General features: G+C 42.4%; 1 protein-coding gene across 3 annotated transcripts in view; it reads left to right on the top strand.

The window, feature by feature from the left end:
- The first annotated feature begins 280 nt into the window (after positions 1-280).
- SART3 (squamous cell carcinoma antigen recognized by T cells 3) overlaps positions 281-23,071 on the top strand; it is a 35,358-nt gene continuing 12,567 nt past the window's right edge. Inside the window, exons 1-12 of one of the 3 annotated variants that reach the window (XM_025403833.1) lie at positions 281-835; positions 8,876-9,002; positions 10,102-10,206; positions 12,773-12,957; positions 13,569-13,674; positions 14,958-15,082; positions 19,035-19,190; positions 19,905-20,043; positions 20,510-20,617; positions 21,325-21,402; positions 21,538-21,596; positions 22,626-22,735. In XM_025403833.1, the coding sequence (XP_025259618.1) occupies positions 524-835; positions 8,876-9,002; positions 10,102-10,206; positions 12,773-12,957; positions 13,569-13,674; positions 14,958-15,082; positions 19,035-19,190; positions 19,905-20,043; positions 20,510-20,617; positions 21,325-21,402; positions 21,538-21,596; positions 22,626-22,735 (1,610 nt within the window). In that variant the 5' untranslated portion in view covers positions 281-523. The remainder of the gene's footprint in view (positions 836-8,875; positions 9,003-10,101; positions 10,207-12,772; positions 12,958-13,568; positions 13,675-14,957; positions 15,083-19,034; positions 19,191-19,904; positions 20,044-20,509; positions 20,618-21,324; positions 21,403-21,537; positions 21,597-22,625; positions 22,736-23,071) is intronic. The other 2 variants (XM_025403834.1, XM_025403835.1) reach the window with 2 other exon arrangements.

The following is a 23,071-nucleotide window of genomic DNA, read 5'->3' as shown; positions in this document are numbered from 1 at the left end:
ACGTTTACATAAAGGGGAAGAATTTCTTTGGGAAATGGATTTTTCTCTTGAATGGTGAAATCGATCCTTCCCCGAGGACCTGCAGTTTTCTTTGCGTTTGAGGTGCAGTTGCTGGGGAGACTAAACCCAAGCGCCAGGTCACACTAGGCGGTAAGTAAGGTATTTTTTCTAAGAATCACTTTGACCTTCTCAAGATGGCGCCAAATTCTTTACTACAGACACCACTCTCGCTCCATGACTTCCTCTATGGCCTCCACTTCCTGCCCAAAGACCCAACTTCTGTCCGAAGTTGTGACGGAACGTATGCCATGATAATGAGTTTTTTCTCTGGTGGGAGTTTTTACAGGGGTATAAAATAAAATGAATTTAGTGTATTTGGAGATTTTCTCGTTATCTAAGGTTCCCAGTTTCCCTTTCAGTGTCAAGAAAACGGGCTTTTGATAAGGCGCGCGCGGCGGGCAGCTTCTGCCTCAGCGGGTCTTCGGCGGCCGCGGGAAGACCCGAGAGTCATTAGAAGCGCAAGATGGCGACTGCGGCCGCAACCTCGGCTTCAGAACCCGAGGCTGAGTCCAAGGCTGGGCCCAAGGCTGACGGAGAGGAGGATGAGGTTAAGGCGGCCAGAACAAGAAGGAAGGTGTTATCGCGGGCTGTGGCCGCTGCGACATACAAGACCGTGGGGCCAGGGTGGGATCAGCAGGAGGAAGGCGTGAGCGAGAGCGATGGGGATGAGTACGCCATGGCTTCCTCCGCGGAGAGCTCCCCCGGGGAGTACGAGTGGGAATATGACGAAGAGGAGGAGAAGAACCAGCTGGAGATTGAGAGACTAGAGGAGCAGGTGGGCCCGGGGGTGGGCAGCGGGCACCTTCCAGTCTTTCAGGTCCTCAGGTCCCCGTGTCCTGGCCCGCCTCCCTAGTCCTCGGCGGCCATAAAGCCGCCAAGGCTGCAAACCCCTTTTTCATGACTGTAGCTCCTGTCATTTGAGTGCTTATTGCGTGCCCGGTGCTTTGCAAATGTTATCCCATTGAATCCTCCTCACCACCCTGTGAAGGAAGCCCTGTTATCTATCCCCATTTTACTGGAGGAAACTGAGGTTCGTGGAGGAAAGTCTCTTGCTCAAGATAATACTTCTGCAAGTCAGGCCTCGTACTTTGATCCCATTCCAGAACTCCCTCTCGTAGCCACACGTCCAACAGTAGAAATACACTCATTCACAAGAGACTGTTACTTTGTTGTGTAGGAATGACGGCGGTGATGAAACTTGTGGTAGGAAAAATATTGACCGCGATGGTGATAATAGAAATGGAAAGGTTTGCTGGTTCTGGAGTTTAAGGCCTCAGTTCTAGCTGTTCCACCCTTGTATGTCCTTGTGAGAATTTCTTATTTTCTCTGATCCTCTCGGCTTCCTCATCTGCAGATTGGGAGCAACAATGTCTGCATAATGTAATTGTTGTAACAGTAACTATAGCCCAGTGCCTAGCATCTAGTCATAATATGGTCTCTCGTTTGTAACCTTACGAGGTGGTGATATCTACTGTATAATCCAGGATCTCAGCAGGAAATAGGTGGCACATTTAGATTGGGATGATCTGAGAGAAAGTAAAGGTGTGGGTAGGGAAATCAGGAGTGAAGGTTTAATATCCCATGGCTAGTAACTCCAGAACCTGGTGTCCATCTTTGGGCCTGAAGGGGTGAAGGGAATGATCTGAGTTGTGTGGAGAGGGCACCTGAGACCTGCTGATAACTTTGTTCAAGGGATGCAGCCCCAGTTTCCTGTCAAGGATTGGGGTGGGGGAAGAAACACCTTGACCTCCCTTTTTTCCTTCCACCAAACTTCTTCTGCTGGTGCCTTCTGCTGGGCAGACCCATCTGGAAGCTGAAGAGCCAGAAAACCTGTATGTGGGGTCTATACTTGGGGACACAGGGCAGGGAGGAGAGGGTAGGGTGTGTTTGGAGGGGGCAAACAGAAGAGATGGAGCACATTCTCTTTTTTTTTTTTTTTTTTTTTTGAGACAAGAGTCTCGCCCCGTCACCCAGGCTGGAGTGCAGTGGCACCATCGCGTCTCACTGCAAACTCTGCCTCCCTAGTTGAAGCGATTCTCCTGCCTCAGCCTTCCCAGTAGCTGGGATCCAGGCATGCCCCATTGCGCCCGGCTAATTTCTGTATTTTTAGTAGAGATGGGGTTTCACCATGTTGTCCGGGCTTCTGTTGAATTCCTGACCTCAGGGGATCCACGCACCTTGGCCTCCCATAGTGCTGGGGTTACAGGCCTGAGCCACTACACCCGGCCCACATTCTCTTTTTACAGATGAAGAAACAGAGGTTCAGAACAAATGATGAAATGATTTGCTTTAAGTCGTTCATAGTGGGATTTACACTGAAAATGTGGACTAGATGCCACACTGGATGTGAAATCACTCAGTGAATGTGAAGTTGCTAATCTAGGTTACTCATTAAACGTTGCTGAGTGTCAGTTTCCTTATAATACTCCCTCTGGCACTGATATTTTTGTTACATTATGAGATAGTGATGTCATCCATTGGTATAGCTTGTCCCACCCATTACATTTGATTGACAGAGGAACCAGTTGGGGTTGGCAGGTAGTTACCATTTCCACTTTTTATAAATAAGTGTACTGAAGCTAATTTAGTCTTATTCAGCAAGTACAGGGTGACACTGCGTACCAGATTGACTGTGTCCCTGCCCTTGTTGATATCATTTCTTCAGACTGCTAGTCCTGGGCCTTTCGATGAGCCTATTCTGTGAGGTGGGGGAAAGAGAGGTTTGGGACCAGAGAGGTTAAGTCTTTGATGAGGGTGCACAGCTTGCTAAGGAGCAAGAAAGGGGAGAGCAGAGGTCTCCTGGCCACTAGTACTCTGCAGTTGCCTGTCCTGCCACAAATCACCAAGGGTGGGATGGAGTTTAGAATGTGACCACACAGGATGGGACCTGGCAAGTGATGAATTGAAGACCCTCTGGCCTTATGCTCTTTGTCCTGGGGTCTAGAAATGGACTTTTCCAATTTCTCCAAGCCTCCCACCCACCTCACCTGGTCCCACAGCTGCTGCTTCCTGCCGTAGCTGCTCTTATGGTAGAGCATCATGATGAATCGCTTCCAAATAGGTCTGGGAGAAACTTGGCCTCGCCATATTTGAAAGTTCTGGTTCTCATACCTGAGTGTTTCTGAGAGAGCATCTCACTCTTACCCAGGCTGGAGTAGTGGCGTGATCATGGCTCACTGCAGCTGGGACTTCCCAGGCTCAAGTGATCCTCCCAGCTCATCCTTCAAAGTAGCTCGGACTACAGGCATGAGCCCCCACGCCTGGCTAATTAAAATTTATTTTTGTAGAGATGGGTTCTTACTATGTTGCCCAGGTAGATGTTGAATTCCTGAGCTCAAGTCATCCTCCTGCCTCAGCGTCCCAAAGTTCTCAGATCACAGGCATAAGCTACCACACGTGGCCACGATTATATTTTATGGAAGCTGGCAGTTTGCTATGGTATCTGTGTAACAAAAGCAAATATTTTCCATTATTTGTGTTTGTGTGCTGAAACTAAAAGTGGCACTTCATGGTCGCTTCAGCAGATTTGTCAGTGCAGCAGTACAGAGACTATTGCTTTGCAACCCTGTGTGATCCCCAGCCTTCCATTGAGTAGCGGAAAGGCCTTGTAACAAGTTATTTCAGCTCGCAGAGCCTTGGGTGTCCCAGTTAGTAAAATGAAGGTTGTAATAGTGCTTTCCTCACAGGGCTGTTGTGGGGTGTGGCACAATGTGGGTAAAGCTCCTGGCACGGTTTGGTACATGATAGTTGCTGCTCCATTCTCCCTTCCCCGCCTTTCCCTTGATCGCACCAGTTGTTTTCTTTCCATCAGACCTCTCTTATTTCTCCCCCTTTCTAGTACAGGTAGGTGTAACACTTTCTTCACGTTGCTAGGGAGTTCAATCAGTTAACGTATCATTTTGTGATTGGTTAAGTTTCCTTTAAAGCATCTATGTTATTAATCCCAGCTACTCGGGAGGCTGAGGCAGGAGAATCACTTGAACCCGGGAGGCAGAGGTTGCAGTGAGCTGAGATCACACCACTGCACTCCAGCCTGGGTGACAGAGCAAGACTCCATCTCAAAAAAAAAAAAAAAAAAGTCATTAATGATGTTCTAAGACCAGAATAGACCAGCATATTTATCATTTCTCAGTATAGGTTGAACTATGTAGAAATAGCTCTTTTAAATGCATTTCAATATGTATTTAATATATGTACTTTCAGAGTATTTGCCCTTATATAGCAACTTCATCATTTTACCCTGAAAATCAGAAGTTTACACCAAAAGCCACACCTTAAAGGCAGCTTCTTGACTTTAGCGACTTTTACACCTTTTTCTTCCGCTGATCTACACATGGTATTCATGTGAGGGGTGCTTGCATACATAGATATTCGTGACACTGACTGGCAAGTGCTCTCCCACTCCTGTTCGTGCTCCACAAGCACCTCTAGTGAGTTCAGAGTGGTGATGTGGCGCGGAGAGCCTTGAATGTTCTTTAATGAAGAAAGTATATCCTTCTCAAACTTCATTTCTCAAATATCCCAAACTGCGGTTACTTTGTGTGACACACTTGATACGTGATTTTGAAACATCAATGTGTCATGGTAGCCCATTTAAGAACCAGAGCTTTAGCCCAGCTCTTTCGTGGTACAAATGAGGAAACAGAACAAGTGGGGATTAGAACACTTGTGTCCTGATCTGGTCCAGTGCTTTTCACCTATCGTGATCATCGGATGAGTTCAGTTTGTCAGCTTTTAGGAGTCATAAGCAGGAGAACATTGCTAAAAGTCTTAAGATTTAAAAATGAGAGCTCTTATCTGTAATGGATTATTATCTTTGGCATGTAATTTGATAAATACAAAGCAGTTCACATCATGTAAAAGAGTTTCTCACCAGATGCAGTGGCTCACACCTGTAATCCAGCACTTTGAGAGGCTGAGACAGGATGATCCTTTGAGCCCAGTAGTTTGAGACCAGACTGGGCAAGATGGTGAGACCCCCCCTTTACAAAAAATAAATTTAAAAAATGTAGCCGGGTGTGGTGGCGTGCGCTTGTAGTAGCAGCTACTCGAGAGGCTGAGGTGGGAGGATCACTTGAGCCCAGGAATTTGAGGCTGCAGTGATTCGTGATTGTGCCACGGCACTCCAGCCTGAGGAAGAGTGAGACCCTGTCTCAAAAAAAAAAAAAGAAGAGTTTCTCAAAGTCACTATTTTTCAACCTGGGGGTCACAATTGTAGCTCATAAATTTATTTTAGCTGAAACAGCCATTGCCACCTGAGCCATAATGTTTTTCAACTGCATGGGTCTGTTTTGGGCTCTCTCTTCAGTTTGTCTATCCTGTGCCAGTTCCACTGATTAACTTATTGCTAAGGCTTGCTATCTGGTAAGACAAATCCTCCTACCTCATTTTTTTTTTCTTTCCCTGCAGGGTGTTTTGGCTCTTTCATATAAATTTTAGGATGATTTTGTCAAGGTCTATGAAAAACCCTGTTGGTTTTTTTATTTGAATTGCATTGAATTTATGGATTATTTAGGGGAGAATTGACGTCTTTGCCATAATGATTATTCTAACCCAGAATATGCATATAACTCCATTTGTCTAGGTATTGAATATTCTTTCTATTTTTGAGACATGGTCTTGCTCTGTTGCCCGGGCTGGAGTGCAGTGGCATGATCTCAGTGCACTGCAACCTCTGCCTGCTGGACTTAAGCGATCTTCTCACCTCATCCTCTTGAGTAGCTGGGACCACAGGCATGTGCTACCACTCAGCTAATTTTTTATAATTTTTGTAGAGACAGAGTTTTGCTGTGTTGCCCAGGCTGGTCTCGAACTCCTGGACTCAAGTGATCTGCCCAGCTTGGCCTCCCAGAGTGCTGGGATTACAGGCGTGAGCCACCGCACCCAGCCAAGTCTTTAATATCTTTCAATCAGGTTTGAAAACATTTTGCCATACAGGTGTCACACATCTTTTGTTAGATGTATTTCTAGGTACTTTATGGTGTTCGATGTTTATGCTATCCTATTTAAAATTACATTTTAAAGCTTGCTGGTTTATAGAAATGTAATTTTTTTATTGTAAAAAACACATAACGTAAAATTTGCTATGTTATTCTTAAGTGTACAGTTCAGTAGTGTTAAGTATAGTCAAATTGTTGCGAAGCAGATCTCCAAAGTTTTCATTTGCATAGATGCAACTCTGTACCCATTAAACAGCTCTCCTTCCCCTTCCTTCCCAATCCACTGGTAACTACCATTGTAGTTTTCTGTCTCTATGAATTTGACTAGATACTTCATATAAGTGGAATCATACAGTATTTGTCTCTTTGTATGTAATTGATTTTTATACATTGCTCTTATTGCTTGTCACCTTACTAATCTTGTTTATTATTTCCAAATGATTTGTTTGTAGATGAGTTTTAGTTTACTATACAGTGATATCATCTGACTATAATTACAGTTCTCATTCTTTTCTCTCTTTACGTTTCTTTTCCTTGTCTCATTGTTCCAACCCCAGACCTCCAGTACAGGGTTAAATAGAGGGTGATACTGGGTAGCTTTTTGTGTTTTTTTTTTTTTTTTTTGAGACGGAGTCTCGCTCTGTCGCCCAGGTTGGAGTGCAGTGGCCGGATCTCAGCTCACTGCAAGCTCTGCCTCCCGGGTTCACGCCATTCTCCGGCCTCAGCCTCCCAAGTAGCTGGGACTACAGGCGCCCGCCACCTCGCCCGGCTAGTTTTTTGTATTTCTTAATAGAGATGGGGTTTCACCGGGTTAGCCAGGATGGTCTCGATCTCCTGACCTCGTGATCCGCCCATCTCGGCCTCCCAAAGTGCTGGGATTACAGGCTTGAGCCACCGCGCCCGGCCGCTTTTTGTGTTTTTTAAAAGGAATTTTAATATATTATCATTAGGAGTCATATTTATTGTAGATTTTTAAAATCAGGTTAAGGAAGTGCCTTTCTATTCCTAGTCTGCCAGTTTTTAATTTTGACTCATGAATGGATGTTTTAATCACATGCTTTTTCTTCATTGAGATAATCATATTTTTTTTCGTCAAATTTGATGGTGGAAAAAATTATACTGGATGATTTTGTAGTGTGAAAACACCCTTGCATTCCTGGGATAGACCCAATTTGGTCATTATGTATTGTTCTCTTTATACATTTCTGATTTTTAATTTAATTTAATTTAATTTATTTTTTATTTTTTATTTTATCTTTTATTATTATTATTTTTTGAGATGGAGTCTCGCTCTGTCGCCCAGGCTGGAGCGCAATGGTGTGATCTCAGCTCACTGCAACCTCTGCCTCCCAGGTTCAAGTGATTCTCCTGCCTCAGCCTCCCGAGTAGCTGGGACTACAGGCATGTGCCACCACACCCAGCTAGTTTTTTGTATTTTTTGGTAGAGATGGGGTTTCACCATGTTGGCCAGGCTGGTCTTGAACTCCTGACCTCGTGATCTGCCCGCTTCAGCCTCCCAAAGTGCTGGGATTACAGGTGTGAGCCACCACGCCTGGCCATCTTGATTTATTTAAAGTGATTTTTAGTGTAATTGCTTTGAATAGTTTTCTCAGTGGTTGCTTTGGGTGTTAAAATATACAGAGTTGACTTACATGGTATCAGTGTTTTACCACTTGAACGAAGTGTGGAAATCTTCCATTTCAGTTCTCTTTCCATCCCCACTTTTAAATAATACTGTGTTGGGTATCAGAAGTTCTTACAATGTTTGTTTCATTACATACGATTTAGAAAGCTCATGAAGAGAGGAGGATACTCATCTGTCATAGTGCCCGTATTTCTGCTCTTCTTTTAACTTTTCTGTTCGAAGAACTTCCTTTAGCTATTCTTCAAGGGTTGGTCTGCTAGTGACATTCTTTTTGTTTTTCTTTGTCTCAGATATATGGTAACTTAAAATAATTTTAGTTTGAAAAGTTTCAAATGTACAAATAAAACTTTATGTACCTGTCACTCAGCATCAACAGATACCAACCTGCTGCCACTCTTGTTTCTCTAATATGGATTTCCATCTCTTTTTTTGGAGATAGGGTCTTGCTCTGTCACCCAGGCCCAGAGTGCAGTGGCGTGATCTCGGCTCGCTGCAACTTCTGTCTCCCAGGCTCAAGTGATCCACTTCAGCCTCCGAAGTAGCTGGGACCACAGGCGCATGCCACAATGTCCGGCTAATTTTTTGTATTTTTGGTAGAGATAGGGTTTGACTATGTTGCTGAGGCTGGTCTTGAACGCCTGAGCTCAAGCAGTCCACCTGCCTTGGCCTCCCAAAGTGCTGGGATCACAGACGTGAGCCACCGTAACTGGCCTCCATCTTTTTTATTTAGTAAAATAAAAGAGGTCTTACAGTGTACCTCACATGTACTGAAGGATGTTATAAAATTACCTTTTTGGTTTTTAGTTTTTCTTAAAGACCAGTGTAATAGTAGAATTTTTAAAAATCGTTGGAAGACCTGGTATGAACTAGAAACAGTAGTGTTCTCATTTTATAGATGAGGAAATAGAGGCTTAGGAAAGTAAATAACTTACCTGAGGTCACATACTTTTTATTTGTTTCATTAGAATGCCTCCTTTATTTCCGAGAGAACCCTGATGTCTTCTAGCAGGAACTGTAACAGATTTGAGGGAGCTTTATGTTTGTTTCAAAAGCCTCTTTTATTGTTTTGTCTTCTGCCTGTGGGTACACGCTGGGTTGCTGTTTCAGTGGTTTTCTCAGATAGCACATTTATTTTGTTTGTGGCAGGTATGTGTGTAGTTACCAGTAGTGACAAAAGCTAAGTTACTTGATGATGGCATTTTAAATTTCAACTTGTTTCTTTTCCTGTTAGTTGTCTATCAACGTCTATGACTATAACTGCCACGTGGACTTGATCAGGCTGCTCCGGCTGGAAGGGGAGCTTACCAAGGTGAGGATGGCCCGCCAGAAGATGAGTGAGATCTTTCCCTTGACTGAAGGTAAGCTTCAGCAGTCAGGCTGCTTTTAGAAACAGAAACAAGGCTTGTATATTTGTTTCAATGTTGAAAGTGGGACATGCTCCTTGTAGAAAACCTGGAACATACAGTGTAGTAGAAAGAAGAAAACCCATCAGAGTTAGCTATTTTTAGTTTATTATCTTGTAGTTTTTTGCAAAATGTAGTTATGATCATATAACACGGATTTTGAATTCTGATTTTTTAATTATAACGTTATGGTAAACATTTGTAATGTAATTAAACTTGAATCCCATTTCTATTTCCCATTTCAGTATTTATGTATTTAATCCATTCTCTTGAAACCAGAAAATTGTAAATATATTTAAACTTTTACAGATAGCTTTTTATGTAAATGTTTCATACATTAATTGTTCCAGAATAGTTGGGCATTTAGGTTATTTCTACTTATTTGCGTATTAGAAACATAATTGCACTGAACAACTCTTTAGTTTAGTCTTCATGAATATTCATAAGTGATCTTTTGGGCAGTGCTTAGGACACTTTGGTCCTAGATCCCACTCTGCCCCTTTTCCCTTCTGCAAAGCATAACTGCTGAGTGTAGATGCTAGAGTCAGATGACCTAGATTCATTCCTGGCTACATCGTTTACTATCTGTGTGACCTTAAGCAGATTATGTAAACATTCTGAGACTCAGTTTTTCTAGCAGTTAAATGATGGCAACAGTAGTTTCTGCCTTGTAATGTATGACAGAATAGGATGAGCTATTCTACCTATAACACTTAACACATGCCTGGCATGTCGTAATCCTTAAATAGATGTCATTATTTTTAGTGTTACTATCACCAACCTTACAGGATTATGATAAAGACTGAATGAGAAAAGTGCTTTGCCAAATATGAAATGCCTAACAAGTGGAGGATGTTATGATTTTAGTGATTTGATCTTATTTGGAAGCATAAAACCTCCTATGTGCTTAGTTCAGGTTTTAAGAAGTGAATTTCTGGAACAATGCCAGGTTGTGTAAGATGGATGAAACATTTGCGTGCTGATGTTTCTTGGTAAAGTCCCTGCTCTCAGCCTCCCCTTTGGTATTAATGCGGGAAGTACTCTTGTCTCGTAGAGCTCTGGCTGGAGTGGCTGCACGACGAGATCAGCATGGCCCAGGACGGCCTGGACAGAGAGCATGTGTATGACCTCTTTGAGAAAGCTGTGAAGGATTACATTTGTAAGTTCCCGTGGACTTTTTTAGGGTATCTGAAAATGTCATGTAGATCAGTCTGCTGTTGAGGACTGTATTATGAGATGCTGCTACCCAGAAAAGGGAACTTTAGTCTAACAATTAGCAAGATTTAAGTTCAGTCGTCTTATCATTGTCTTTGTTCTTTAATTGAGGAAGTGTAGTTTTAAAATAAAAGTGGAAGAAGCGCTTGCAGTAAGGGAATGAGTACACTCACACTCAGGATGTACTGACAGAGCTTACATGGCCTTTCCTGGTGATCTTTTATACATTGAATAGGGTTTTAGAGGTTTTGGACAAGATGCTTAAAAAAAAAAAAAGATGAAAACATTAAAAGAAAACCTTTTTATTTTGAAGTAATTATAGAGTCATAGGAAGTTGCAGAAGTAGTACAGAGAAGTCTTGTGTACTCACTTTACCCAGTTTCCTCCAATATCTTGTTTCTGTAGTACAAAATCAAAACCAGGAAATTGACCTTGGAACAATGGGAAAAAAAGACATTTTATTACATGTGTAGATTCATCTAACCACTGCTGCAGTCCAGATACAGAATCGTTCTGTCCCCACAGAGACCTCCCTTGCCTGCTGGTATTGACATCTTACCAGTGCAAGTGGAGTATAGAAGACTCACCTCCCTTTAAGTCTCTTTACTGTCCCCTGTATATAGTATAAGTGTCTTAAATATTTTCTGTATGTGAACTGGGGACCACATCAGACAATGCTGTGGACAAAATGCTATTAAAAAGCGTTTTAAGGCTGGGCGTGGTGGCTCACACCTGTAATCCCAGAACTTTGGGAGACCGAGGCTGGTGGTCACTTGACATGGGGAGCTCAAGACCAGCCTAGCCAACATGGCAAAACCCCGTCTCTGCTAAAAATACAAGAATTAGCCAGGCATGGTGGCACGTGCTTGTAATCTCAGCTACTCAGAAGGCTGAGGCAGGAGAATTGCTTGAACTGAGGAGGTGGAGGTTGCAGTGAGCTGAGGTTGTGCTACTACACTCCAGCCTGGGCAACAGAGTGAGATTCTGTCTCAGAAGAAAGCATTTTAAAGTCAGGCTTGGTAGCTTATGCCTGTAATCCCAGCAATTTGGGAGATCAAGGCAGGCAGCTAACTTGAGCCCAGGAGTTTGAAATCAGCCTGCCCAGCATGGGGAAACCCCATCTCCACTAAAAATACAATTAGCTGGGTGTGGTGGCATGTTGGCCTGTAATCCCAGCTACTCAGGTGGCTGAGGCATGAAAATTGCTTGAACCTAGGAGGCAGAGGTTGCAGTGGACCAAGATTGTGCCACTGTACTCCAGCCTGGGTGACAAAGTGAGACTCTGTCTCAGAAAAAAAAAAAAAAAGGCATTCTAAAAATTTCCCCTTTCAGACTGGGGGTGGTGGCTCACGCCTGTAATCCCAGAACTTCGGGAGGCTGAGGCAGGTGGATCTCAAGTTCAGGAGTTTGAGACCATCCTGGCTAACGCAGTGAAACCCCATCTCTACTAAAAATACAAAAAACTAGCCAGGCTTGGTGGCACACACCTGTTGTCCCAGCTATTCGGGAGGCTGAGGCAGGAGAATCGCTTGAACCCAGGAGGCGGAGGGTGCAGTGAGCCAAGATCATGCCTCTGCACTCTAGCCTGGGTGACAGAATGAGACTCTGTCTCAAAAATCAAACAAACAATTTCCCCTTTCAGATTTCATATCCTCTTCCTTGTTGATTTCCCACTGGGAGCAGTCCCTCTTGTGAGAAGCATTGCTGCTTACCATATAGACTGTTCTGAGATAGAGAATTTTTTGTGTATCTTTGCAAGCCAAAAAGAATTCACAGTTTTTTGGTTTATAATCTGTATAATGAAAATAAGAGGTGTTTTATGAATATACAAGTATAGTGTGTGTGTGTGTGTGTGTGTGTGTGTTTTTTCTTTTTTGAGAGTCTCGCTCTCAGGCTGGAGGGCAGTGGTGTGATCTCAGCTCGCTGCAACCTCCCCCTCACCTGAGTTCAAGCGATTTTCCTGCCTCAGCCTCCCAAGTAGCTGGGACTACAGGTGCCTGCCACAACGCCCGGCTAATTTTTGTATTTTCAGTAGAGACGGGGTTTCACCATATTGGCCAGGCTGGTCTCGAACTCCTGACCTTGTGATCTTCCCACCTCAGTCTCCCAAAATGCTGGGATTATAGGCGTGAGCCACTGCACCTGGCCAAATGTATTTTTAAAAACTATATCTGTACCTCTGCTCTGTGGCCCATGAGTCTTCTTTTAGAACCACTGATAATTTTAGCAGTGCATGGTGTTCCCATGATTTCTGATGATCCTGTTACCCACTTCTTTCTCTCTCACAGCCATTGTTAATAGCACCAGTTATCTTTTTCTGAGGATCTATGGTCTTCCCCAGACTGTAATGTTTTTTGGTCCTTTATGGTCATCTCTGCTGTTAGGCCTTCACTGTCATTTAGTGCTGCTGTCTGAGAACTTTTTTGGTAGGCACATTTCTTTTGTTTTGCATCAGTTTTGATATTTGGGTATTTTATATCCCAAACTAATTGAACACTTCTTATTTTTAGGTCCTAACATTTGGCTAGAGTATGGCCAGTACTCAGTTGGTGGGATTGGTCAGAAAGGTGGCCTTGAGAAAGTTCGCTCCGTGTTTGAAAGGGCTCTCTCGTCTGTTGGTTTGCATATGACCAAAGGACTCGCCCTTTGGGAGGCTTACCGAGAGTTTGAAAGTGCGATCGTGGAAGCTGCTCGGGTGAGTACCTGTGGTTGTCTCTGAACAGGCTGGGGCTGTCTTTGTAAGTCTCCTTGGAAGGATTATTTTGAAACACATGTCCAGGATGAATCTTACAGTTCATATAGTTAACAAAATGGTCTTTGCCGATCCCTTAGTGGTTGGGTGATAGATAACCTGTTTTTATACCCCTTCTAGCATTTGGTTCAATATGTATGGAAGAGGTCGTATACATTTTTTTAGCTTGAACTGAAAATTTGTTGAGATATTTTTTGAAGTAGAAAGAACCAGAGTTGGCCAAGTACGGTGGCTCATGCTTGTAATCCCAGCAGTTTGGGAGGCTGAGGCCAGATGATCTCTTGAGTTCAGGAGTGCAAGACCAGCCTGGGCAATATAGTGAGACCTCATCTCTACAAAACATAAAACATTAGCTGGGCGTGATGGCATATGCCTATGATCCTAGCTACTCAGGACTCTGAGGTGGGAGGATTGCATGAGCCTGGAGCATGAGGCTGTAGTGAGCTGTGATCACACCACCGCACTCCAGCCAGGGTGACAGTGAGAACCCTTCTCAAAAGAAAAAACAAAGAAAGAACCACAGTTTGTTATTTACTACTAATTTGCTTCTTTAGCCCGTAGCTGGCTTCCTTTCCCCTTTTGACCGGGAACAAACCTTTGATTCACAGCTTGAGAAAGTCCACAGTCTTTTCCGGCGACAGTTGGCGATCCCACTCTATGGTAAGAGAAACTGACATGTCAATAGCCAGCCCTCTATGGTTTTTAAAATACTTTGGGGGAACGACATGTAGTTAGACCTTTCCCACCATCCTGTGGGGCAGGTAAAGCTTGTGTTCTTACTGTCCTTGGATATTGTCTCTCGGGATGAGGTCCTAGGTAAAAACATCTTGAATGTTAGTGCTTAAGAGGGTTGTGAGGGTCAGAAGCAGGACTGGAAGCCAGACTCCCTGACTCCTAGGTGAGAGCTCTTTTCTCCTTTGAGACCTAGCTGGAAAGGCAGAGATAGGGTCTCTGAAAGGAATAGTGAATGACACTGGTATTTTTGGGGGAAACATCATTGAACAAGAGTTCCATTATAATCATTTTCTCTTCATAAGTAACCTCTTCCGTAACAGCAGGAATTTTGCGTAGGTTTAGATCATTCCTCTGTGGGAGGGATTTGGTTCAGAAGTGCAGTTGATTGGAAGTACTCATAAGTGAGTTTCTTGGGGGTTGATAAAGAGTTTCCTTATTTGGTAAATACATTTTGGCAATCTAAGCCTTTTGAGTCTTTGGAGCTGTGAGTGTGTGTGTGCTGGGAGGATTTTTCTGAGTATGGGAAGAGTTTGGCATGGCTGTTGTGTTTGTTCCCTAGACACGGGCATGTGTTGTACATACTCAGAACCTCTGGGCAACTTTACTGGAGCCCAGGTGTTATTTTTCTTCATGGTTTATTGGATTTAACACGTTATAAAGTAGTTGTCTAATCAAATGATTGAGTGTCATGCAGCAAAGGCTAGAGCTGAGCTGGCTTGCAGATTTCACTTCACCTACCAGCGTGAAACAGCCTAGCATAGTGATTAGAGTGTGAACTTGAGCCAGACTGCCTGGGTTCACAGCCTTGCTCTACCATTAACTGTAGACAAGCAGCTGAACCCTCTGCTTCAGTTTCCTCAACTGCAAAATGAGGATCACAATAGACTACTTTGTAGAGTGGAGCTGACTGAATGAGTTAATGGATGTGAAGTGTTAGAACATAGGCAACACTGGGTAAGTGTTGTTAAATTGTTGCTACTAGTGTCATTGACTGATTAATTAGCTGGGAGGGTTGCCTGGGACATTGTTTTGAGACAGATTCTACAGACAGGTTTGGGCTCAGCAGAAATCAAAATTTGATCAGTAAGAGCTGCCATGGCCACAGATGTGGGAGGGGCTAGTGGCACCTGAGTCTCATGGCTTAATCTGTGTTTGGGTTGATAAAGCCCAATGGCAACACCCACGGGGCTGAATCCATCTTTCAATAGATATGGAGGCCACATTTGCAGAGTATGAAGAATGGTCAGAAGACCCAGTACCAGAGTCGGTAATTCAGAACTATAACAAAGCACTACAGCAGCTGGAGAAATATAAACCCTATGAAGAAGCACTGGTAAGTGTTGGCTTTAGTAAACGTCTCTCTGCAAACCTTTCCCTGATGGATAGTTGCAAGTTAAACAGTATCTTTACAATGTTTTATTGTGAAATATATAGAGTGTATAAATGTATACATGCAGTTTACATACTAATAATAAAGTGAACATCCATGTACCTACCACCCAGGTTAAGAAATAGAACATTGCCAGTACCTTAGAAGTCTCCTATGTGCCCCTCTCCGATTGCCTCCTCCTCCCTCTCCCGAGAGGTAATCACTTTCCTGACTTTTGTGATAATCATTCCCTTGCTTTTCTTTATAGTTTTACAAGCTATGAAAGTATCCTTAATTAATATATTTAATTTTGCTTGCTTTTGAACTTTTATATATTGGAATCATGCTGTATATTTTATTTTCATTGAACATGCTTTTGGGTTTTACTCATGTTGCTAAGTATAGTTCCAGTGCATTTGTTTTCACTGCTGTAAAGTTGTCTGTGTACTGCAATGTATTTATCTATGTTGCTGGATAGTTGGGTCATTTCCAGTTTTTTGCTAGGAGGAGGAGCAGTGCCACTCTGAATATTCTTGTGTGTGTCTCCTTGTACATCTGAAAAAGAGTTTCTCTAGAATACTTAGGAATGACTTTGCTGGATCATAGTGTGTTGTTAAAGTGTTTTCCAGGTTATCAGTTTGCACTGCTGTGAACATTATCTGAGAGTTCTTGTTGCTTGTGCCAGTCTTGGATATTGGACATACTTAAATTCTACTTAATTTGATGAATTTGAAATTGTAGTTTTAATTTGTATTTCCCTGGTTACTAATGAAGTTGAGCATCTTTTCACGTGGATTGGCCATTCAAGTTTTTGTGCGTGTTAAAGTCTTCAGGCTGGGCACAGTGCCTTATGCCTATAATCCCAGCACTTTGGGAGGCAAAGGCGGGAGGATTGCTGGAGCCCAGGAATTTGAGATCAGCCTGGGCAACGTAGCATGACCCTGTCTCTGCAGAAGAAAAAAAAAAATTAGTTGGGCTTGGTGGCACGTGTCTGTATGTCTGTAGTCCCAGCTACTCCAGAGGTGAAGCCCAGGAGGTCAAGGCTGCAGTGAGCTGTAATCATGCCACTGCATTCTTGCCTGAGTGACAAAGCAAAACCCTGTTTCTTTAAAAAAATGTGTTTGGGCCGGGCGCAGTGGCTCACGCCTGTAATCCTAGGACTTTGGGAGCCCGAGGCAGGTGAATCATGAGGTCAGGAGTTTGAGACCAGCCTGGCCAACATAGTGAAACCCCGTCTCTACTAAAAATACAAAAAATTAGCTGGGCATGGTGGCTGGTGCCTGTAATCCCAGCTATTTGGGAGGCTGAGGCAGGGGAATCGCTTGAAGCTGGGAGGTGGATGTTGCTGTGAGCCGAGATCACACCACTGCACTCTAGCCTGAGCAACAGTGCGAGCCTCTGTCTCAAAAAAAAAAAAAAAAAGTCTTTGACCCATTTCCCTTTTGATGTATCTTTTTTCTAATTGATTTGTGGGAGTGCTGAGTCTTAAGTCTTATTTTAGGCTGTATGTGTTGCAGATTTTCTCCCCAGTTTGTTGTTTGTCTTTTCACCCCCCCCCCCCCCCCCCCCGAGGGAGTTTTCGCTTTTTCACCCAGGCTGGAGTGAAGTGGCGTGATCTCGGCTCACTGCAACTGCCCCGCCCCGTTTCAAGCGATTCTCCTGCCTCAGCCTCCTTAGTAGCTGGGATTATAGGCCCTCATCACCACGCCCAGCTAATTTTTGTGTTTTTAGTAGAGATGGGGTTTCGCCATGTTGGCCAGGCTGGTCTCATACTCCTGACCTCAGGTGATCCACCTGCCTCGGCCTCCCAAAGTGCTGGGATTATAGGCGGGAGCCACCGTGACGGCCTTTTCATTTTTTTTTTTTTTTAATGGTGTTTTTTGATGAACAGTTCTTAGTCATAAATCCAATTAGATTAAAATTCTTTACCTTTTGGTTGTGCTTTTGTTGTGCTTATTTGAAAAATATTCCCTAGTTAACTCTAATTTCTTATAACAATTTTATAGTTTTCTGTTTCATATTTAGGGCCTCATCCACCTGGAATTGATTTTTAAGTGGTATGAGACTGGGTCTGGTTTCATTTTTCCATATGGAGAACCAGTTATTCTAGTACTGAGTTTGATTATTCCTTCCTCCCCTCACTGATGTGCAGTGCCACATCTGTCATAGATTAGCTGTCCATGTATGTGTGGGTTTTTCTCCTGGATTTTCTGTTCTGTCCCACTGGCTTACGTTACACTGTTGTAATAATGAGAGTTATAATGTTTTGCTCTTGGATAGGGTGAGTCCCATCCACCTTGTTCCTCTTCAAGAGTATCTTGGGTTTTTTTTTTTAGCCTTCAATGCTTCCATCAGATTTAGAATCAGCTTTTGTAGTTATATTTTTAAAATCTTTTTTTTTTTTTTTTTAATTGGAATTGCATTGAACCTGGAGATCAGTTTGGGGAATTGGGGAAGAATTTACATGTTCCAATCTATGAACATAGTATAGGTTTCTGCTACTTACATCTTGTCTTTCTGTAAAGCTTTATAATAATATTATAAATTTGTCCAGTGTCTTCAACACGTGACCTTTAGAGTCCCCTGCGAGGGCGATTTGCTGGTAACAGATTTTCTCTGTTCAAAAAGGTCTTTACTTCCCTTCTTGAAAATTATTTTCTTAGGCTATAGAATTCTAGACCAACAACAACAACAAAAGAGTTCTGGACGGACAGTGTGTTCTCAGCAATTGATTGTATCTTTCTGTCTTCTGATGTCTGTTGTTGCTGTTCAGAAGTCAGCGGTTTGTATAAATCTTGCTTCTTCAGAGGTAGTCACTGTTTTTTCTCTGACTGCTTTTAAGATCTCATTGATTTGGTTTACTGTCCTCTAGTTTCATTGCAGTAGGTCCATGTGTGGACTGACTTGAGGTTTTTTGGGCTTTTTGACTGTTTTTTCTATCTTTCTTTGCCAACAATAGAATTGTGAAGATCAAATTCTTAATGTATGTCAAGCCAGCAAAAGGTTAACATTTACTTAGCTTGCCACCCTCATTTAGATTTTGTCCTTAGTCCTTAGAATTTCTTGTTTCTTTGCCAGTTTGTTGATGAATTTTAAGAAGATATTATATTTAATTTAGTAGTTTTAGTTGTTTTGAATGGTACAGTGTGTCTGGGTAACTAATTCTTTCTCGTTACTAGAAATGGAGGCTGTGAAACATCCCCTTTCTGAGTACGGAGCCTGTGTGTGTTCTTACTCTTCTGCACTACTACTTCCTTTCCTTTTCATGTGTAAATGATTTGCATGTACCTGTTCTTCTCAAAACTCCAATCATTCAATTATGTCCTGGCCATCAGCAAAATATGCCTGAAGAGAAAACATGTCGAATAAGATTTTTTTCTAAAAAGAATTTGATCGTATGTCTTTGGATCATTAAACATTCAGCACAGCTGCCTCCATCTTCTGCATTTACCTACATTCTTCCAGGAACTGATATTTGGAATAAGAAACTTGAAATAGCATCAGGCACCACAATTTTCCAGTTTGGTTGTGTTAACTCGACTCAGTAGCCCAAGAACATGACTTCTGGTTTGGAAGGGTGGTTAACAGTGGTCACTGGCAAAGGTGTTGCGTTGCTCTTTCACTCAGTTCACGATTGATGGTCCACTTAAATTCCCTGTGGTCTAGGAATGGATTTAGAAAAGGGTTTATGGAGCCTTTGTTATGACTGCCATGAACTGGCACTTTGGACCAGATGAGAAGACTCTTGTTCTGCTCAAGAAGTTGTGGAGGCCATAGTGGAGTGGTTCTGAGAGTGAGGATTTGGCGATTCGTAGTTACTGTAGCCAGTTTTGCCAAAATTTATTTTATTTGCAGATGTGTTGTGCTTCCTGCCAGTAACTCAATTCAACTTTAATACAATTTTCCTGTACTCCAGTTGCAGGCAGAGGCACCAAGGCTGTCAGAATATCAAGCATATATCGATTTTGAGATGAAAATTGGCGATCCTGCTCGCATTCAGTTGATCTTTGAGCGCGCCCTGGTTGAGAACTGCCTTGTCCCAGACTTATGGATCCGTTACAGTCAGTACCTAGTAAGATCACTGTTCTAATTTCATTTTATTTTTGCCAATTTATAATCTACTTAGAGTGCCAGGAGTTTGTTGCATATGGCCCTGCTCTTGCTTTTCCTCCATCCACTTTTTCTCCTCTTTGCCAACTCGTTTAGGAAGTTTTAGTGTTTCAAGTTATTTTAAAATGGTCACTAACTGTAAGTAAAATTAGCATATAGTCTGTGTTGAGGACTTAAATTGATATTTTTCTTTTAACTTTTTATTATGGAAAAAATGTAAACATATAAAAGTAGACAGATAAGTAAAATGAAACTTCCTGTACCCCTCACCCAGCTTCAACAATTATTAACAATTATAGCTTTAGTTTACTTTGATCTGTAGTCTCACCTACTTGCCCCTTATGTGTTACTTTGAAGCAAATCCAGAAATGATATTTCATTGGTAAATATTTCAATATGTGTATATAAAATATTTCAGTGTATATGTATAAAAGGATCCAAATGAGGTCTATCCAGTAGGGTTGGCTGACGTCTCTTAAGGCTGTTTTAACCTATAAGTTGCTTCTGTCCTTTTCCTCCACTCCCCCTAGTGATTTTTTTTTTTTTTGAGGAAACCGGGTCACAAGAGACGTTTATAAGGATATTTCTTTCATCACTTGGTTGTGCTGGCAATGTCTTGTTGATGGTGAATTCTTAATAAAGTTTAATTTCCTGATTCTGGAATTCTTTATCATAGGATCGACAACTGAAAGTAAAGGATTTGGTTTTATCTGTACATAACCGCGCTGTTAGAAACTGCCCCTGGACAGTTGCCTTATGGAGTCGGTACCTCTTGGCCATGGAGAGACATGGAGTTGATCATCAAGTAATTTCTGGTGCGGATGTTTTTGTGGGAGAACTTCTAAGCTATTTGTCCCAAGTGAGAAACAGAGAGCGGTGACAAAGTCATTACATCAATGTTGCCTGGGGTTTTCTTTGGGATATGGAGTGTAGTGACAAAAAGGGCTCTGAGAGATGAACTGGTTATATTTGTGGCTTCTTTGAGCTTTTTAACATGCTAATGTTCATTGCATTTTCTAAGAAGTTGTAGTCTTTTCTCCAAACTTCCTTGACCTGGAACTCTTCTTGCAGGACGTCTTGTGAAAGAAGTTTTTTCTAGAACACAGTCTGTAGAGTGCTGCAGCACCTTCTCTCTTCAACATTCCTGTCTAGCTCATTTCATCCTGTTGCATCTATTAGTCTTTAAAGTCATGTAGTGTTTTATAGTCAGTAGAATGTAGTAACTTTATATTAGCTTCCATTCGAATTGGTAACAAATCCTGACTTTTTCTCCAACTCCAGTAACCTTCGAGAAAGCTTTGAATGCTGGCTTCATCCAGGCCACTGATTATGTGGAGATTTGGCAGGCATACCTTGATTACCTGAGGAGAAGGGTTGATTTCAAACAAGGTATTTAAGCGCATGTTTTTCACTTCAGAGCTGAACATGTTCTTAACACAACTTTTGGCGAGATGTCCCAGGTCCCCAGATAACATTGTGATTGGGCAAATGATGTAGACTAGGCATTGGTGACTTTTTCCCCCAGAAATTTTAGTGATTTCTATCTTTAACAAGTCATGCTGTGGATTGTAAGCAAGAGAATAATGGTTTATACTGGCCTCTGCCAGCCTCTTTAGTCTTAGCTCTCATTTCTCTTTTCTGGTCTTTTTATTTATCCTAAATACTTCTTGTAATAAGACTGCTGTGTTTTAGAAAAATGTTTGTACCTCTGTGGGATCCTCTGCCCCTTCATGTCCCCCCCAAAACAGCCAGAAAACCCCTAACTTGTACTTGCACACTCATGTCAGCTGTCACCTCATACAGGTAGCCTTTAGCCATTCTTCTGTTTGCCTGTGTCACCCCAGCTGGGGGAGACTCCCCCCATACAGCACTCTGTGTTCACCTTTTTCACCATGCTGTCCATACTCTACTGTGTTCTAATTTCTTTCTCCCTGACTATGTGATGAGGGCAGGAATTGGCAACTTTATTTCTGTGTCCCTTGTATGATGCCAGGTACATAATGGGTCTCTGGGCAGTTTCAGCATAGGATAAAAAACAAAACAAACAAAGCCAGGCTATGTGGTTTCCTGAAGCCTTTTTTTGTACTTTCCACTAGACTCCAGTAAAGAGCTGGAGGAGTTGAGGGCCGCCTTTACTCGTGCCTTGGAGTATCTGAAGCAGGAGGTGGAAGAGCGTAAGTATGCCCCAGCCTGTGGTTTTGCCCAGTTGTATTTCCTGGTCTGTACTATTTCCTGGTTGATGTACCTTTCCAGCTAGAGGCTATTTGTCTCCAAGTTCCTTTCTAATTTTACTAATTCTGTGTTTGAAGGTTTCAATGAAAGTGGTGATCCAAGCTGCGTGATTATGCAGAACTGGGCTAGGATTGAGGTAAATGTTTTCGACAAATCTACCACTTTCACCCACCATTGTTGAATAGCATCCTATTAAACCTTAATTAAAATTGAGTCAGAATCCCAAATAATGGGCTAAGCTCTATAAGGATTTATGTTATTTACCTAAGTAATGGTCTAGGCTCTACAAGGATTCATGTTATTTACCTAGCTTGACACATATTTGTAAATAATGTTGGTGAAAATATTAGCTCCCAGCTACAAGTTGTGCAGTAAATGTTTAAATGCTAGGTATTCACTCGTTTACTTCCGCCTCTGCCTCTTTGCTTCATTTGTGAGAGCACAGTGAGCGTGTACTGTTTGTCAGCACTGTACTAGGTGCTGTGGAAATAAGAATTCCTGTGCTAGTAAGGCTTCTATCTAATGTAGAAGACAGATTATTTGGCAAGTAATTAGAGGATATGATCATTTGAATGTCATTACTGGGTCAGGGGCTCCAAGGTCAGTAAGACACGGAACCTGCCTTGATCAGCAGGTAGGATTGTAATAATTCTAATCATGTTTTCTCCTCTGAGGGAGCATCAGATAGAAGAAACTAACATTTGTCAGGTAGTTTCTATATGGGATGCTTATCTCTTAACCATTTTAAAGATGAGAAAACTGAGAATTACAGGTTGCGCAAGTCAGTTTGTAAGCATTAGTAGCAGAGTGTACATTTAATACTAGAGCAGCCTTTTTTTAAAAAAAATATTGTCTCTCAAACACTTGTAGTTAAGCTTGATAAAAATAAAAAACAAATGACTATCCAGTACTGTCGCGTAAGTACCGCGTGCTGTCTCTCTCAGTTCTCAGGAAACATAGGCAGATTAGCTTGTGGCTGCAGAAAGGCTCAAGTGTTTGGGCTGGGCCGTTTACCACTGGAGGGAGGCCTGGGGAATGCCCAGGGACATCTGTAACAGTAATAGTTGTGGGGTGCTTTTTATGTGTGTCTGTTGGAAGTATGTTGTATGATGGGTGTCGACATCATAAGGTTCAGGTGTCCTAACAGCCTGCTGATACACTTTAGGCTCGACTGTGCAATAACATGCAGAAAGCTCGGGAACTCTGGGATAGCATCATGACCAGAGGAAACGCCAAGTACGCCAACATGTGGCTAGAGTATTACAACCTGGAAAGGTAACTGATCGCGGGGTGGGGAGGGAGGCAGTGCTTGTCAGCTGTGCACCCGTCTTCACTCCTGGCGGACTCCTACCAGCTTGGACTAGCTCCTTGGAACTGGGCTGCCTTCTTTCATTCTGTCTCTTTCAGTAGTGGGTACATTTTTAATTTTTATCATATTTTGTGCCTGGAACTCTTATAGCTGTGCATTTCTTTTAATTTGTTTTTGTTTCGATTTTTGGGCATGATATTTTATTTGATCTTTTGGAGCTATTTATTTTTTATATTTGCTTTTATAGAAAAGTAGAAAATACTAAAAAGCTAAGAGAAAAAAACCTCAAATTACTGACCCAG

Source organism: Theropithecus gelada, chromosome 11, assembly GCF_003255815.1.
Source record: "Theropithecus gelada isolate Dixy chromosome 11, Tgel_1.0, whole genome shotgun sequence".
Taxonomy (NCBI): Eukaryota; Metazoa; Chordata; class Mammalia; order Primates; family Cercopithecidae; genus Theropithecus; species Theropithecus gelada.
Note: the sequence above shows the minus strand (reverse complement) of the source record. Positions and strands in the feature narration are given on the sequence as shown.